Consider the following 16,263-nt stretch of genomic DNA (forward strand, 5'->3'; position numbering starts at 1 on the left):
AATCCCAATTCCTTGCCCTTTATTAATACTCTTACTTCCCAAGTAAATCTAGAACAATAGATGTTTATAACACATCCTGTCAAATAGGAATTGGATATATACTAGAAAAGGAGAAATTTGCAGGGCTATTGGGAAAAAGCAGGGGAGTGGGACTAATTGGATAGCTCTTTCAAAGAGCCAGCACAAACATGATCGGCCAAATGGCCTCCTGTGCTATATGATTCTATGAAAAACATTTATGTGCAAGCAGTTTGCTGGAGCAATTCAAAACTAATTCCACTGCCCCCGCTCACTTCAGTGCCGCCTGCATCATCATCTACTTCAATGTTTATTGATTCCTCCCTTAAAAATGCAGTGGTGTCTGCCTCAACTACGGTGGCAAAGCATTCTATGCTGTAACAACTATCTTTCTCCTCGCTCTTTTAGTGACGATTTTAAAATGATGACCCCCCCCATCAGTGACTCTGCAACCTAAATAAATTGTCTCTTCACCATATCAAAATTCTTAATTTTAAAAACGTTCTATGCGCAAGTCAAAATAATCCCATTATTTCAAGTCTCTGCTCATAGTTATAGTTTATCATTCTATAGACTGGAGAGTCTAGAGCTAGGAGTCATAGGCCGCGATTTTGCCGGTGCTCAGAGGGCTGGTTTGGAGGTGGGCTGGGAGTTAAAATCCAATGATGGCGGGTTGCGAACCCGCCACCATCCTGCCTCCACGCAACTTTGCAAAGTGTCGGGTCTGCAAGTTCCGATCAGACCCGACACCAAACGGTGGGAGAGGCACTTAAAGGCAGTTAACAGCTTGTTAACTGCCTAGATAATCCCATTTTTACAGGCTGTTCCCATTTTAGTACATTTTCAACGTGTTGCCCGTCGTGCGACAAACTCGGCAACTAGTTGAATTGTTGACTGCTGCTCCTGCAGTATAAAAGCGGACGTGCAACATGGCTGACTTTCAGATGGCAGGACTTTGTGTTTTGAGGTTTTGGAACACATTTTGCACGTCTATTAAGCTTGTAAGTGTTTAAGCTGAGATCCATATGCACTGCGACCTCCTTGGAAAGCCCTCTTCCCACATTGACTGAGCACTTATAACACCTATTCCTCAACTGAGATATATACCAGCGGAATGGGAACCATTTGTATCCTTATCCTGGTCCTAGGAATCGGAGGAAGAGCAGCCGCGGCAACAGCAGGAGCGGCAACCTTCTCAGCCACCTGATGCTGCACAGGGTGTCAGCGCAGGGCTGCACCGCAATGCAGGAGATACCCCCAACACGGTTTACAGGCTGAGGATGAGCTTCCTCACCATGAGTGAGCAGCAGTGCCAAAGGAAGCTGAGACTTTCGCAAGAGGTAGTTGCTAACATCTGCACACTGCACCAACACCTGGAGCCCAGAGGAACGGGTGGACACTTCTTACCAGTGGCTGTCAAAGTCACCACCGCACTCAACTTCTTTGCTTCGGGGTCTTCCAGCAATCAGCAGCAGACATCAGCGGCATCTCCCAGTCGGCCGCGCACACTTGCAATCATGCAGGTTATTGATGCCCCCTTTGCAAAGTCGCACAATTACAGCCACTTCTCCACGGATGAAGCAAGTGTAACTGTGTATGCGGTTGGCTTTGCAAGTATGGCAGTCTTCCCAAGGGTGCAGGGTGTTGTAGACTGCACACGTGGCCTTTAGGACAACCCAGCTGTATTTGTCAACCACAAGGGCTTCCACTCCCTTTTCCGGATGGCTACTTGGAGACAAGGGCTATCCCCTGAAAAAGTGGTTAATGACACCGATGGAGGCCATCAAACGAAGCTGAGGAGCGGTACAATGTGAGCCACATTTCCACCAGAAGCATCATAGAGCAAACCATCGGCTTGCTCAAAATGCGATTTCAGATGCTTCGACAGATCTGGTGGAGCCTTACAGTACGTACCAGCTAGGGACTCCAGAATCATCATGGTCTGCTGTGCCCTGCACAACATCGCACAGCAGCGTGCCTTAGCGCTGCCTGAGGAACAAGTGGCTCAGCGCACCGCCTCCTCGGTGGAGGAGGAGGCGGCAGATGAGGGACACCTTGCGGAAGCGGATGTGCCAATTTCACCAGCATGCAACCACATTGCTGGCAGTGAGGCAAGGGTTCCACTAATCCATGCCAGATTCGCGTAACTTTACGCATCAACCACATGTGGCTGGCACATGGAAATGAATGCCTGGCCGACCACCTTAACACACCATACATCTGTACAATAAACACTGGTTTCCTATTACACTCATCACCATCATTACAGATGAAAGGCGCCCTGACCTCTTCTCACTGTGCAACTTCCATTTCTGATCACACATAGGCCAACTCTTTTTGAATCTTTGCCTTCGCATTTCTTTAATACATTTAAAATCACGATGACAAACGTTAACTTTGTATGAGATCAAAACACCCAAGTGACTACCTTTCTGACATTGTGTGTTAACTTTCTCTTACGCGTGCTTTTACGTGGTGCTTCTCCTGTGGCTTCAGCAGATGTAGAGGCACTTTGCTCACTTCCATGCTGCGCCTGCTTAGACGCCTTTGGCGAGCATCCTCTGGGTTTGGGAGCCTGGGAGGGCTCAGCAACAGTCTGCTCCTCCTGCAGCTGTGCAGGGGCTGAGACGGCCATCTCAGTTGGGTGAGGAATCTGGGGCTCTGACTGATGGCTCTGCAGTGGCATAGGAGTGAGAGTGCTTGGAGAGGAGCCCACACTTCCTTGTTGTGGACCACCAACATCCATCTCATGGGTCACCCGCACTTCACTGCTAGTAAGTGGCTGGAGAGCACCTTGCTGCACATCAGTGGCATGAGGACCCGTCTCTGTACTGACAGTCCTCATAATGAGGACATCCATGTACCTCCTGGTTCCTCTCCTTGGTGGATGCCCATCTATCCTCCATAGCAGACCATCTATTTAGAAGAGTCACCATGTTCATTTGAGTCTGGCGATTTATGTCCTCCATGGAGGTTGCCATCCTTTCCATGGCAGCACCTACATTCGCCATTGCGTGCACCACGGCATTGCTCATGGTTGATATGGACTCCTCCATTCTCTGCAAACTCGCAGTTACCGTGGATGCAAACCCTGTCGGACTCCTGCACTTGTTCCTGAAGTTCCAGCACTGCTCTCTTTCTGGATAGCCCCAGAGGCACAGCATCTACATGCAGCTGAGCAGAGTAGGAGCGCCCTGTGGCCTCCGACGAGGACTCTCCGCTGCTGTTGCTGTCTCCACCATCTGCTGGTGCTCACTTGCTAGCTGTGATACACCAGTGACAACACTACTCTGTCGTGAAGGATCCACTGAGGTAAGTGTATCTGCGCTGGTGTTGGGTGCGCTCATTTCTGGTGACGCTGCTCCCTCAGAGGCTGCAGGTTCCTCTGAGGAGTCATCCAGCTCTTCCTCCTGGACAGTGGGGAAGGGGGACTCTCGATGGTCCTGTGGGGGAGTAAAGGCATGAGTTAGACTTGTGATATTTAGGTAGCAAACACATCCTATTGTGCAGATGATCAGAAGTCAATCTCTATGAACATCAGATGCCATCTCAGTCACTCAGGAAATCTAAATGAGAGGGTTGCAAATCCATTGTCACCAGATTGCTCTACTGCGCCCGTTTCTCCAACCCCCACTTCTGCACCTCCGACGATGTCGAGAGCAGCCTCCTCAGCATTTGTTAAATGCGCCATCGAAGGTGGTCCCCCTCCTGTCCTGTCCCCCTCCCTCTTATTGTGGGCTCTTTTCCTGCAATGAGGGACACAAGTGGAGTTTCAGCGAGATTGATGGAGTGAGTGTAAAGACTTCATAACGTAGATGCTTAGAGGGAGACAGAGATGGAGTGAGGTGGCAATACCAAGGTGCCTTTCTGTGTGTTTGTTGTCATTGCATAACAGTGAGAGCAAGTGTGAGGGGTGCATAGTAGGATGGTGAAGTGATTCTGTACATAGAGAGAGAGAGAGGGATAGTTAAGGGTGCAAAGGATGCAAGGGTAAGTTGGGATGTAGCGGAGTAGGTTGACAATGCAGAGTGCTGGTGATGAGAAGAGATGGGAAGCAGATTGAAAGTAACTGTGATGTTATACTCACTTTTGCTGTGCGTAGCAGATCATTGAAGCTTTTTCGACACTGCACCCAGGTGCGTGAACACAATGACCTAGCACTTAGCTCCTCAGCAATTTGCAGCTGAGGAGGCTTCCTCCGGCCATTGGGAGGGAACAGAACCTCCCTTCGCTGTCATACTCACTCCACAAGAGCATGGCGGGAGTCGTCATTAAATTGAGGAGCAGCCTTTGCTCTTGTAGCAGTCATCTTCCAAAGACCAGTTATCAGGACCATCAGAAAGGAAATGAAATCCAAAGGCTACATGGGCCCCTTAAAAGCACCTGAATCGAAGACATCAGCAGAGGCGAGCAGCACACCTGCACCCACTGATTGGGCTGGGTAGCGTGCACGGCGGGCTTAATAAGCCCAGTTAAATGAAAATAGTTATTTCGGAACGACTGAAATCGGCAGCGGGACCGGAACTCGCTGACTAGCCAACCCGACTCCAAACTGCCTCCACTGGGAAAATCGCAGCCAAAGTCTCGGGATAAGGGGTCAGCCATTTCGGACTGAGATAAGGAGAAATTTCTTCACTCGGAGGGTTGTGAATCTTTGGAATTCTCTACCCTAGAGGTCTGTGGAAGCTCAGTCAATGAGTATATTCAAAACTAAGAGCGATAGGTTTTTGGGCATGAAGCGAGTCCAGGGATATGGGGATAGGGCAGGAAAGTGGAGTTGGTGCAGGAGTTCAGTCATGATATTGAATGGCTGAGCACGCTCGAGGGGCCGCATGGCCCACTCCTGTTCCTAGTTCTTATGTTATCATTCCTAGAATCATCCTGTAGAATCTACGTGCTGTATGGTTTTAACAACCTTTCTGGGGCGTGCAAAACTGCACACAGTACCCTAACTGTGGCCTAACTTTGATTTGTATGAATTTAGCATTATCCCTTTGCTCTTATAGTCTGTGTCCCTAATTTATAAAAACACAAATCCTATTGGCCTTTATTTGGCTTTATCTACCTTCATTTGTATTGTCAATCAGTTATGTACTTATGCACACGAGTATTTGTTCCTGCACTCCTTTCAGCATCACCTGGGCGAGGCAACATTTGTGAAAAGGAACACCAGTTGTATCTTTTTTGATGGGTAGAAAAGAAAATAGATAAATTGCTGTTAACTGCCGATGAAAATTCAATTGAAGAGCCTCTTCTGAGCTATATTTGAGGCTTCGGAATAACTTTTGAGCATTTTGAGAATTTTATTAATGCTTATGTTAAACAATAATTTGCATTTATATAGCACCTTTAACAGAAAAACATCTCTACGCTTCTGTGGTGTAAACAGCCAAAAATGGACGCCAAGCCAAAGTACATAAGATATCCAACACAGAAACAGGCCATTCGGCCTAACCAGTCCATGCTGGCGTTTATGCTCCACTGGAGCCTCTTCCCGTCTTTCCTCATCTAACGGTCAGCATAACCCTCCATTCCCTTCTCCCTCATATGCTTATCTAACCGCTCCTTAAATGCATCTATACTATTCACTTTAACCAATCCCTGTGGTAGCGAGTTCCGCATTCTCACCACTCTCTGGGTAAAGAGATTTCTTATGAATTCCCTATTTGATTTCTTGGTGACTTTCTTATATTGATGGCCTGTAGTTATGCTCTTCCCCACAAATGAAAACATTCTTCTCTGTATCTACTCTATCAAAACCTTTCATAATTTTAAAGATCTCTATTAAGTCATCCCTCAGCCTTCTGTTTTAAAGAGAAGAGACCTGGCCTGTTCATCCATTCCTGATGGGTATACCCTTGCATTTCTGGTATCATCATCCTTGTAAATCTTCTCTGCACCCTCTACAGTGCCTCTATATCCTTTTTATAATATGGTGACCAAAATTGTACGCAGTGTGGTCTAACCAAGATTCCATACATGTTTAGCATAACTTCTCTACTTTTCAACTCTATCCCTCTAGGAATAAACCCTAGTGCTTGGTTTGCTTTTCTACGGCCTTGTTAACCTGTGTCACTAGATACTGATTTGTGTATTTGTACTCCGAGATCCCTTCGCTCCTCTACCCCACCCAGATGTGCATCCTCCAAGTAATAAGTGACCTCCCTATTCTTCCTACCAAAATGTAATACTTCACATTTATCTGTGCTGAAATTCATTTGCCCATTCTGCAAGTTTATTAATGGCCCAGAAATTCCAGAACGGGGCTTGCAGCGCGTGCAAGCCCCGTATTTACACTTACCCCGCGCTACTGCCGATCAGCTCCAGGGACGCCTGGAATTGGTGTTTCCAGAAGAAGAATCCCGGGCAGCGTATGACGTCACGCCGCCCAGGAGTGCAGCCAGCGCGAAGTCAGGAGCGTGCAGTGCAAGTGAGACATGCCCCTTGAGGTCTCAGTTTCACTGGACACGCCCCCAATGTTTCTGTCAAGCTGCTAACCATTTTTACATGCAAAGCAGCAGTTTAAATAGGTTTTTGGAAGTTTTTTGAAGATTTTGGTAACTTTCATAAACTTTTTTAAATGTTTACATTATTTTGAGTAATCTGAAGTAGTTTTAAAGAGAATTAAAGCAATTTAAAGACTTTTAAAAGCCCTAAAAGAATTTTTTTAATTCCATTTATTTATTTAGCAATGTCGTCGTCATACGTGTCTTCACACTGTTCCCTTTGGGGAACTGTATGAAGTGGTGGAAGGATTTATGGCCATGATTAACGCTCATTCCGTGACCGTAACCATCTTTGAACCAGCCATTAGGGCGGTTAGTCCAATGGCGGGAGGGTTTTACGGGCTCCCACAAGCTATACAAGGAGGGGGGCCACCCACACCCACGGACGCAAATATCCCACTGGATGTCAACCCAGAATTTAGAGCCGGAGTTCCGACTCCACTTGCCGGGACTGTCTGGAGCGGGGTTCGAAACCCTACCCTGATCTGGCCCAGCGGCGGGGATCCTACCGCTATGACAAAGGCCCAATCCAATTAGCAACGTGAAATGGCAGCATAGGGCTCCAGTCACGGGGAGGGAAAAGGCGCAGGAAACGTATGGGTGTCACCTTTTGTGCGGAGTGGGCCTTTTGCGTAGCAGTAAGCATCCCCGCCGCTGGGCCAGAAGGAGTAGGGTTTTGAACCCCACTCCAGACAGTCCCGGCAAGTGGAGTTGGAGCTCCAACTTTAAATTCTGGGTGGACATCCAGCGGGATGCTTGCGTCCGTGGGTGTTGGTGGCCCCCCCCCCCTCAGATGGGTTGTGGGAGCCCGTAAAACCCGCCCGCCATAGGACTAACCACCCTAATGGCTGGTTCAAAGATGGTTACGGTCACGGAATGAGCGTTAATCACGGCCATAAATCCTTCCACCACTTCATACAGTTCCCCAAAGGGAACGGTGTGAGGATACGTACGATGATGACCTCTTGTGCAATGCACCTCCTTGGACCCTCAGTCGCAGATGCGAGGGGGCAAGTTGTGCAATTGTTAAATTTTTTATTTTATTGACATGTAAAATGTTGGCCCAGTAATTCCCTTCCAAATGCGCTAGTACGGTCGGGGTACTTACGCATCTGGCCGGATGAAATGCCGGTTTTCAGCATGCACAGTGCATGTGGGGAAAACCGGCATTTCCTGTCCTCTGAACGAAGGGGCTCAGAGGCAGAACGCATGCGACTGCACAGGCAGCGCGTGCGCAGTATAATTCGCTGCTTTCATTTATGCTTTCAGTGAGGTCCAGTCATTACAACTTACACATGAAAAAAGCATGGGTACAGTTGCTCCAGAGGCTGCGGAGGAAGATATTTCTTATCGTGGAGCTTCTGAAAGTATGTATGTCTGTATATATTCCTTTGCGTGTTATGTATATATTCCTTTACTTATGTGTATGAATGTATTATTTAATTACGACTTTCAGAGAAAGGAACTTATTGGAAAATCATAATTAAAAATATACATTCATACACATTAGTAAAGGAATATAAAACATACATACATATACGTAAAGGAATATATGTGGACATACATACATAACTCATTCTCACATTCCATTCACACAGCCACAATTGCTCCTTCTACCTACTGTTCTGAAAACCCGTTTAAAAAAAAAAAAAAAAAAAAAATAAAGTTTAAAACTTAGTTAAAATTTCTTAAAATAACTTCCCTCCCTTTCCCAAACCTAAATATTGCATTTCATAAGCTCCTCCATAAAATATATCTCCTTCCCCAGCCAATGAACAACTTTACACTTGCTTTTTTTAAGTGCAAGTTCTAGGGACTTACCCTCACTGAATCCATCAGTGAAATCTACAAAGTTCACTGCGCAAGCGCTGCCTGTGCAGTCGCACGCGCTGTGAATAGACCTCGGGTCTGGAAATGCCGGCGTTCCCCGCATGCGCTGTTCCTGCTGAACGCCGGCATTTCCAACGGCCAGATGCGTGAGTAACCCGACCATACTCACGCTTCTGGCCTGGAATTTCTGGCCCAATGTCTTCCTGTAATTTGTGGCAGTCCTCCTCAGTATCCTCCCCAAATTTGGGGTCATCCGCAAATTTAGAAATTGTATTTTTGATTCCAAAGTCTAAATCGTTAATATAAATTGTGAACAGTGGTCCCAGCACTGATCCTTGTGGAACACCACTACCCACCTTCTGCTACTGTGAATAGCTACCCTTTACCCCTACTCCCTGCTTTCTGTCTTGAAGCCAGCTAGCTATCCATTCTGTTACTTGTCCCCTGACTCAATATTCTCTGACCATCTTCATTAGTCTATTATGTGGTACCTTATCGAAGCCCTTTTGAAAATCTAGATAAATTACATCTACTAGATTACCCTTGTCTACTCTCTGTTACCTTTTCAAAAAATTCCGATTGGTCAAACAAAACTTTCCCTTTTGAAATTCATGCTGACTATTCATTATTATATTTTTGGTTTCTAGATGTTCCATTTTCTCCTTTAGTAGGGAGTCCATTATTTTTCCTACCACCGATGTTAAGCTGACTGGTCTATAGTTCCCCGGACGTGTTCTATCTCCTTTCTTAAATATAGGTATTATGTTAGCTAGCCGCCAGTCCTCTGGCACTACACCTTGTTCTAACGAATTATTAAATGTGTAGTAATGTCTCTGCTATCTCTTCCCTAGATTCTTTTAAAATGCGTGGATGTAATCCGTCCAGACCAGCGGTTTTATCCTGAGTTTGATTAGTTTATTTAATATATCTCCTTTTTATTTTAAATGCACTTATCTCAAACTCATTATCCGATATCATGCCCACTTGTTATAAGTAGGAGCTATTAGGGGTTGATCGAAAGCATGGTCAAAGAGGTAGGGTTTAAGGATAGAAACATACAAGATAGGAGCAGGAGTAGGCCATTCGGCCCCTCGAGCCTGCTCCGCCATTCAATGCGATCATGACTGATCATCCAATTTCAGTACCCGGTCCCTGCTTTCTCCCCATACCCCTTGATCCTTTTAGCCTTAAGAAATATATCCAACTCCTTCTTGAATATATTTAATGAATTGGCCTCTACTGCCTTCTGTGGTAGAGAATTCCACAGGTTCACCACTCTCTGGGTGAAGAAATTCCCCCTCATTTCTGTCCTAAATGGCTTACCCCTTATCCTTAGACTGTGACCCCTGGTTCTGGACTCCCCGACCATCGGGAACATCCTTCCTGCATCTAGTCTGTCCAGTCCTGTTAGAATTTTATAAGTTTCAATAAGATCCCCTCTCATTCTTCTAAACTCCAGCGAGTACAAGCCCAATCGTCCCAATCTCTCCTCATATGTCATTCCTGCCATCCCAGGTATCAGCCTGGTGAATCTTCGCTGAACTCCTTCCATGGCAAGAACGTCCTTCCTCAGATAAGGCGACCAAAACTGCACACAATACTCAAGATGTGGTCTCACCAAGGCCCTGTACAACTGCAGCAAGACATCCTTGTTCCTGCACTCGAACTCTCTCGCTACGAAGGCCAACATACCATTTGCCTTCTTAACCACCTGCTGCACCTGCATGCTTCCTTCAGCAACTGGTGCACAAGGGCACCCAGGTCTCGTTGCACTTCCCCTTCTCCCAATCTATTGCCATTCAGATAATCTGCCTTCCTGCTTTTGCCACCAAAGTGGATAACCTCACATTTATCCACGTTATATTGCATCTGCCATGCTTTTGCCCAATCACCCAACCTATCCAAATCATCCTGGAGTTTCTCGGCATCCTCCTCACAGCACACACGCCCACCCAGCTTTGTGTCGTCTGCAAATTTGGAGATATTACATCTAGTTCCCTTGTCTAGATCATTAATATATATTGTGAATAGCTGGGGTCCAAGGACCGATCCCTGCGGTACCCCACCAGTCACTGCCTGCCACTCGGAAAATGACCCGTTTATCCCAACTCTTTGCTTTCTGTCTGCCAACCAGTTCTCTATCCAAGTCAATACCTTGCCCCGAATCCCATGTGCGTTAACTTTATACGCTAATCTCTTATGTGGGACCTTATCAAAAGCCTTCTGAAAGTCCAAATACACCACATCCACTGGTTCTCCCTTATCTATTTTACCAGTTACATCCTCAAAATATTCCAGTAGATTAGTCAAGCACGATTTACCTTTTGTAAATCCATGTTGACTTTGTCCAATCCTGTCACTATTTTCCAAGTGCTCTGCTATTGCATCTTTCATAATGTACTCTAGCATTTTTTCCACTACCGATGTCGAGCTTACCGGTCTGTAATTCCCTGTTTTCTCTCTACCACCTTTTTTGAATAGTGGGTAACATTAGCTACCCTCCAATCCATGGGTACTGTTCCAGATTCCATCGAATGTTGGAAGATGATCAGCAATGCATCTACTATTTCTAGGGCCACTTCCTTAAGTACCCTAGGCTGTCGATTATCAGGCCCTGGGGATTTATCGGCCTTCAATCCCATCAATTTCCCTAACACCATTTCCCTACAAATACTGATTTCTTTCAGTTCCTCCCTTTCATCAGACCCTATGTTCCCTGACATCTCTGGGAGGTTATTTGTGTCCTCCTTTGTGAAGACATAACCAAAATATGTATTTAATTGGGCAGCCATTTCTTTGTTCCCCATTATAAATTCCCCTGATTCTGACTGCAAGGGACCTACGCTTGATGTTTTTAAAGGAGGTGGAGAGACAGAGGGGTTGAGGGAGGGAATTCCAGCACATGGGGCACAGCCGGCTGAAGGCGTGGCTGCCAATGGTGGGTGAAGGAGGGGACCAGTTGCACAAAAGCTCAGTGAAAGAAATAGTGTGTTCGGAGGGCAAATTGAAAGAGTTTAGAGATGGGGTTGGGTAAGGCCACAAGCAATTCAGACACTTGAATGATAATTTCAAAGTGGCGGTATTGGGGGACCAGAAGCCAATATAGGTCAGCAAGGACAAAGGTAATAGATGAGCGGAAGCTAATGCGGGATAGGCTACAGGCAGCTGAATTTTGCAAGAGCTGAAATTTACAGAGGGTGGAGATTGCGATGCTGACCAAGAGAGCATTGGAATTGTCAGGTCTGGAGGTGACCAGGGTGGGAATGAGGGTTTCAGTGGCAGAATGAGGCGGAGGTTGGAGGCGCAAGTAGGAAGTCATTCTGATGGAGAGAATATCGATCAGCAGCTCAGCTTGGGGTAAAATACAATGCTGAGGTTGCAAACTGTCTTGATTCCACTTGAGACAGTGGTCAATGACCAGCTTCTCCCTCAGGGCTGTTGTATCCTGATCCTCAGTACTGCCGGATCCCAGTAGCTCTAAATACTGCTAGTCTGCTACCCCAGGCTGAAAATCCCCCTCCATTGTCTGTTCCACAAGATGCCCCCCTCAACTCCCAGAGGCTCACCAGTTCCTAGAACACATCCCCAATGCTCCCAGATCTCGGGACCAATTTTCCAATAATTCTAGTTCATAGGATCTGCCTCAGTATTCCCAAAGTGCTGTGACCCTACTGCGTTTCTGGATCTTGGAACTTCCCTCGAAATACAGCTGGACTGTGAAACTCCATCCCAGTGCTGGTGTACCTCCTGTCCAATGTTCCCTTTAACCTGTGTGGGTGCGCAGCGCTCTGCAGGTCCCGCGCAGCCAGTGAGCCGGCTTTTAAATAGAAAAAACGCGCTTGCACGGAATTTTTAATGGGCCGCGCAGCCTGTTAAAGGGGCAGCGCGGGCCAAAAAAAATTAGAGGGAACATTGCCCATGTCTGTGCCCCAGTGTTCCCAGATGCCAGCTGCTCCTTTCACCTATGCATGTAGGTCAGTTCACCTGGAAATGCTGCTTGACATAACAATGCTGCCCTTATAAAAACTGACTAACTGTGAGCAATGCAATGGGAGATCTGTTGGTCTACTAAATCTTGCATGTAGCATGCGCTTCCTGTCCCCAAACATTTCTGCAACCACTCTTGAATAGAAGTATTTTTGGTCTTCATTTTTAAACTATAGTGCTAGTGTCAATCTTGTTACAGAGCTTCTTGAACTCTAGCAGTTGCCCAGAAATTCAAGGATCCTTGCACGTGAAGGAAGTGGGAAAAAAGTCATGGAAAAAGCTGAATGTATTTTTGCGAAGATCAGGCCTTTACTTTTCCTCAAAAGGAACTTCAAAGGTAAGCTACAGTTTAGTGTTTAAATCTGAAAAAGAGAAGTTTTGGGGATAGAGGTTACTTCGTGTTTTTTTTTTACTGAGGAAGTCCAAGGCACATAGTGTAGGATATCACCAAGGTTGAAATGAATAGGATAATGAATGAAAGAGCAGGTGCAGATTCGATGGGCAAATGGCCTCCTTCTGTGGTGTACTATTCTGATTCTATGACATCCAATGAGACAAACCTGGAAGCAGTTGCAACATGATGCAAAATTTTAGTTATAAAAGCCTGTAGATTGTAGGAGCAAGGGAAAACTGAGGGGGGTACAGATTTGCACAATTTTGAGGTGCAAACCTGGACATGTCTAAAATGATTCTGGTAATTGTATATTCAATCAGAAATGTTCCCCAAACTACTTTTTTTCTAAAGCCGAGAGTTTGCCTGATGATTTAGTGGGTAAATACACCACATGATATCCTGTTGGATTGTATTGGCCAATAATGTTACAGGTTCAGTCATATGTATCTGATATATCTGCAGTGTCCCTCAGTGGTACTGGGCTATATGATGATCAGTGGAAACCTTTGGCACATGTGTTGCATGGCGATCCAGTGCTCATTGTTTCAGTGACCTGTATATGGATTACATGTCACTTAACCTCATTGACCTTCATTGACTTTATTTGGAGAAATCAATGTTATTATCTAAAGGTGTGCTGTTAAAACTGGAATTCAGTGTGCCTTAAGCTGTGGCATCTTGCATTACTAATAAGATTAGTATCTGAAGGTAGATTTCCTGCTTGCTTTCTGACTGGTCCGTACTAACTGTGGTGGCATGCCACATGTTTAGAAGGTACCAATCGTATCCTAGACCATAAAGCAAGAAAGAAGGAACTTCCATTTTTATTGTGCTTTATCACTTCCTCAGGAGAGGTCCCAATGTACATCTCAACAATTAATTACTTTAATACAGTCACTGATATTATATAGGCAATGGGGCAGCCAATTTATGCACAGCAGGTCCCATAAACACACTGACGAGAACATTTTCTGTTGATAGTTAAAGGAGGATACATACTGGAGAACTTTTTTTTGAGAAGTGCCATGAGATCTGTGGTATATGCCCATTTCCAGAGTTTTCAATATTATTGGGGAAACATCATGCCCTTTTGTAGGTTTTAAAAGAAGTTGGTTCATTATGGTTTCTGTCGTGTTCAGTTCAAATGTTATAAACCTTCAGTACTTGGGCTTCACCTGAATAACTTGCACAGAAATTAATGTCAAAATAATGTATTCACCAGTCAAGACTGAAGCGGCCCCAAGGACCTTGTAAAGTGTAAGGTCAACAGTGTAGGTGACTTTCTGTTGGAAGTGAACATGCGTGGATGCCAGAGTCAAATTTTCTGTCAAGTCTCTTAGTTGAATCACTTTCTGACCATCATTGTTGAGCCTCGCATATGAACAATAGTTGCTTGGTACCAAAGGGTTTCCAGCACCATCTTCAGGAGAGGGATGGGATAAGGGGAGGTTCAAAGTAGGACGTGTCATTTTGGGAATGAGAATTACTTTTTACATTTGTAGAAATGCAAGGTCTGTGCTATCATCAAGGTTTTAAGACAACAGAAAATAAGGCCTTTTCCAATGACACACATTAAACTCAATTTCTGAACTTTTGACAGTTCTTCTAACAAGCCACCTTCAATTAATACCACTGGCATTCAATTTTTTAAAATATAGTTATGTTGGAAAACGTTTTTTGTACGAGCAAAATTTAGTTTGATTCTGAGAAAATATTAAATTTAAGTCTGAGGTATTCCTATGTTGGATACCCTACTGCTCCAGAGTGGATCTAATCACTCTTAAATACTTCCATTGTGTAACTTAAAAGTTTTTGCTTGCTGTAAACATTAACCACTTCATTGGCAATTGAATACTCAAGTCTGAAAGTTGATTATTTTGTTGCACAATCACATGAAGTTTAAATGTGTGTTTGTAAGTCACTTTCTCAAGAATAAAAATAGTTTGCATTAATTATGGCAGCTATTTCACTTTCACTTTTTTATCTTGTCATTTGTACAGGAACCAAGACATCTGCAGCTGTTAGCTGACATTGAAGATAATAATATATTTTCATTAGTAGCTGGCAAAAAAGCATACAGTGCACCAACTGACTATGGTTTTTGTATAAAGGTATTTTTTCTAACTAGGTTATTTGTGCAAATACTTTATTGTGCTTTGTTTTACATACCTGCGATTTTGAATTATTTATAAACATCTAATTGTTTTCCTCCACGCAGAACTGAATTTCTACTGTAAAAAATCAAAGTTTTAGTGAACTACTTCTTCACTGTTCTCTACATTTTTTTTCTTAATGAATTATGTCAGTATAGGACCAAAGGTGCCACTAGTACATTCAATCACAATCACTTAATTGTCCATGTCACATGAAGTGTTCTGGAAGCATTTTTTGATCTGCTTTGGTAAAAACAGCTATGGAATGAATTTTTGCAAATACAATGTGTTATTTGTCTAGTTAATGGCAATCCTCTGGGTCACATTGTTGTGGGCTTGAGCTATAAAGTCTGACATGACATAATGCAACACTGAGCATTCCATTTTTGAAGGTGCTGTCTTTTGGATGAGACATTAAGCTAGTATCCCTTCTGCCTGTTCCAGTGGTTTGGATGGACATGAAAAATCCTACGGCAGTATTTAAAGAACTGGGAGTTCTCTTGATAGCAGGGCGAGCTGTCTTCAGCCAGTACTAATTGCTGTTCGTAATAGTTGCTGGAAGCCAGAATGGCTGCCTTATTTGTCTAAATCAGCCAATACTGTTAAATAATCAATTGTATGAAGCATTTTGTATGATTGCATTTTATTTGCAAATGCAAATTTTTCATTTTTATTAAAACACTTTAGAATCATAGAATGATGCAGCACAGAAGGAAGGAAGCCATTCAGCCCATTGTGCCTGTGCTGGCTCTTTGGTAGAGCTATCCAATTAATCCCACTCCCCCTTGCTCTTTCCCCATAGCCCTGTAATTTTTTTCCCTTCAAGTATTTATCCAGTTCTATTTTGAATGTTACTATTGAATATGCTTCCACCCTGTAGTGCATTCCAGATCACAACAACTTGATGTGTTAAAAAAAAATGTTTCTCGTGTCAACTCTGGTTCTTTTGCCACTCGCCATAAATCTGTGTCCTCTGGTTATCGACCCTTCTGCCACTGGAAACAGTTTCTCCTTATTTACTCTAACAAAACCATTCATGATTTTGAACACCTCTATCAAATCTCCTCTTAACCTTCTCTGCTCTAAGGAGAACAACCCCAGCTTAGAGTTATAACGGCACAGAAGGCCCATCGAGTCCACGCCGGCTCTATGTAGAGCAATCTAGTCAGTCCCATTCCCCTGCTCTATCCCCGTAGCAAGTTTATTTCCCTCAAGTGCCTATCCAGTCTCCCCTTGAAAACATTGAGTGTGTCCGCTTCCACCACTTCCGTCAGCAGCGAGTTCTAGGTCCTCGCCACTCGCTGCGTAAAAAAGTTTTTCCTCATGTCCCCCATGTATTGCCCAAAACCTTAAATCTGTGTCCTAGTCCATGTAC

At 44.6% G+C, this 16,263-nt stretch overlaps 1 protein-coding gene across 7 annotated transcripts in view; it reads left to right on the forward strand.

The window, feature by feature from the left end:
• grb10b (growth factor receptor-bound protein 10b) overlaps nucleotides 1-16,263 on the forward strand; it is a 267,318-nt gene that overhangs the window by 221,428 nt on the left and 29,627 nt on the right. For all 7 annotated transcript variants that reach the window (XM_085988113.1, XM_085988111.1, XM_085988114.1 and 4 more), the window contains 2 exons: nucleotides 12,541-12,678; nucleotides 14,736-14,846. In XM_085988113.1, coding sequence (XP_085844239.1) covers nucleotides 12,541-12,678; nucleotides 14,736-14,846 — 249 coding nt within the window. The remainder of the gene's footprint in view (nucleotides 1-12,540; nucleotides 12,679-14,735; nucleotides 14,847-16,263) is intronic.

This window comes from Somniosus microcephalus, chromosome 5, assembly GCF_052327205.1.
Source record: "Somniosus microcephalus isolate GS21.2 chromosome 5, FLI_Smic_1.0, whole genome shotgun sequence".
NCBI classification, from domain to species: Eukaryota; Metazoa; Chordata; class Chondrichthyes; order Squaliformes; family Somniosidae; genus Somniosus; species Somniosus microcephalus.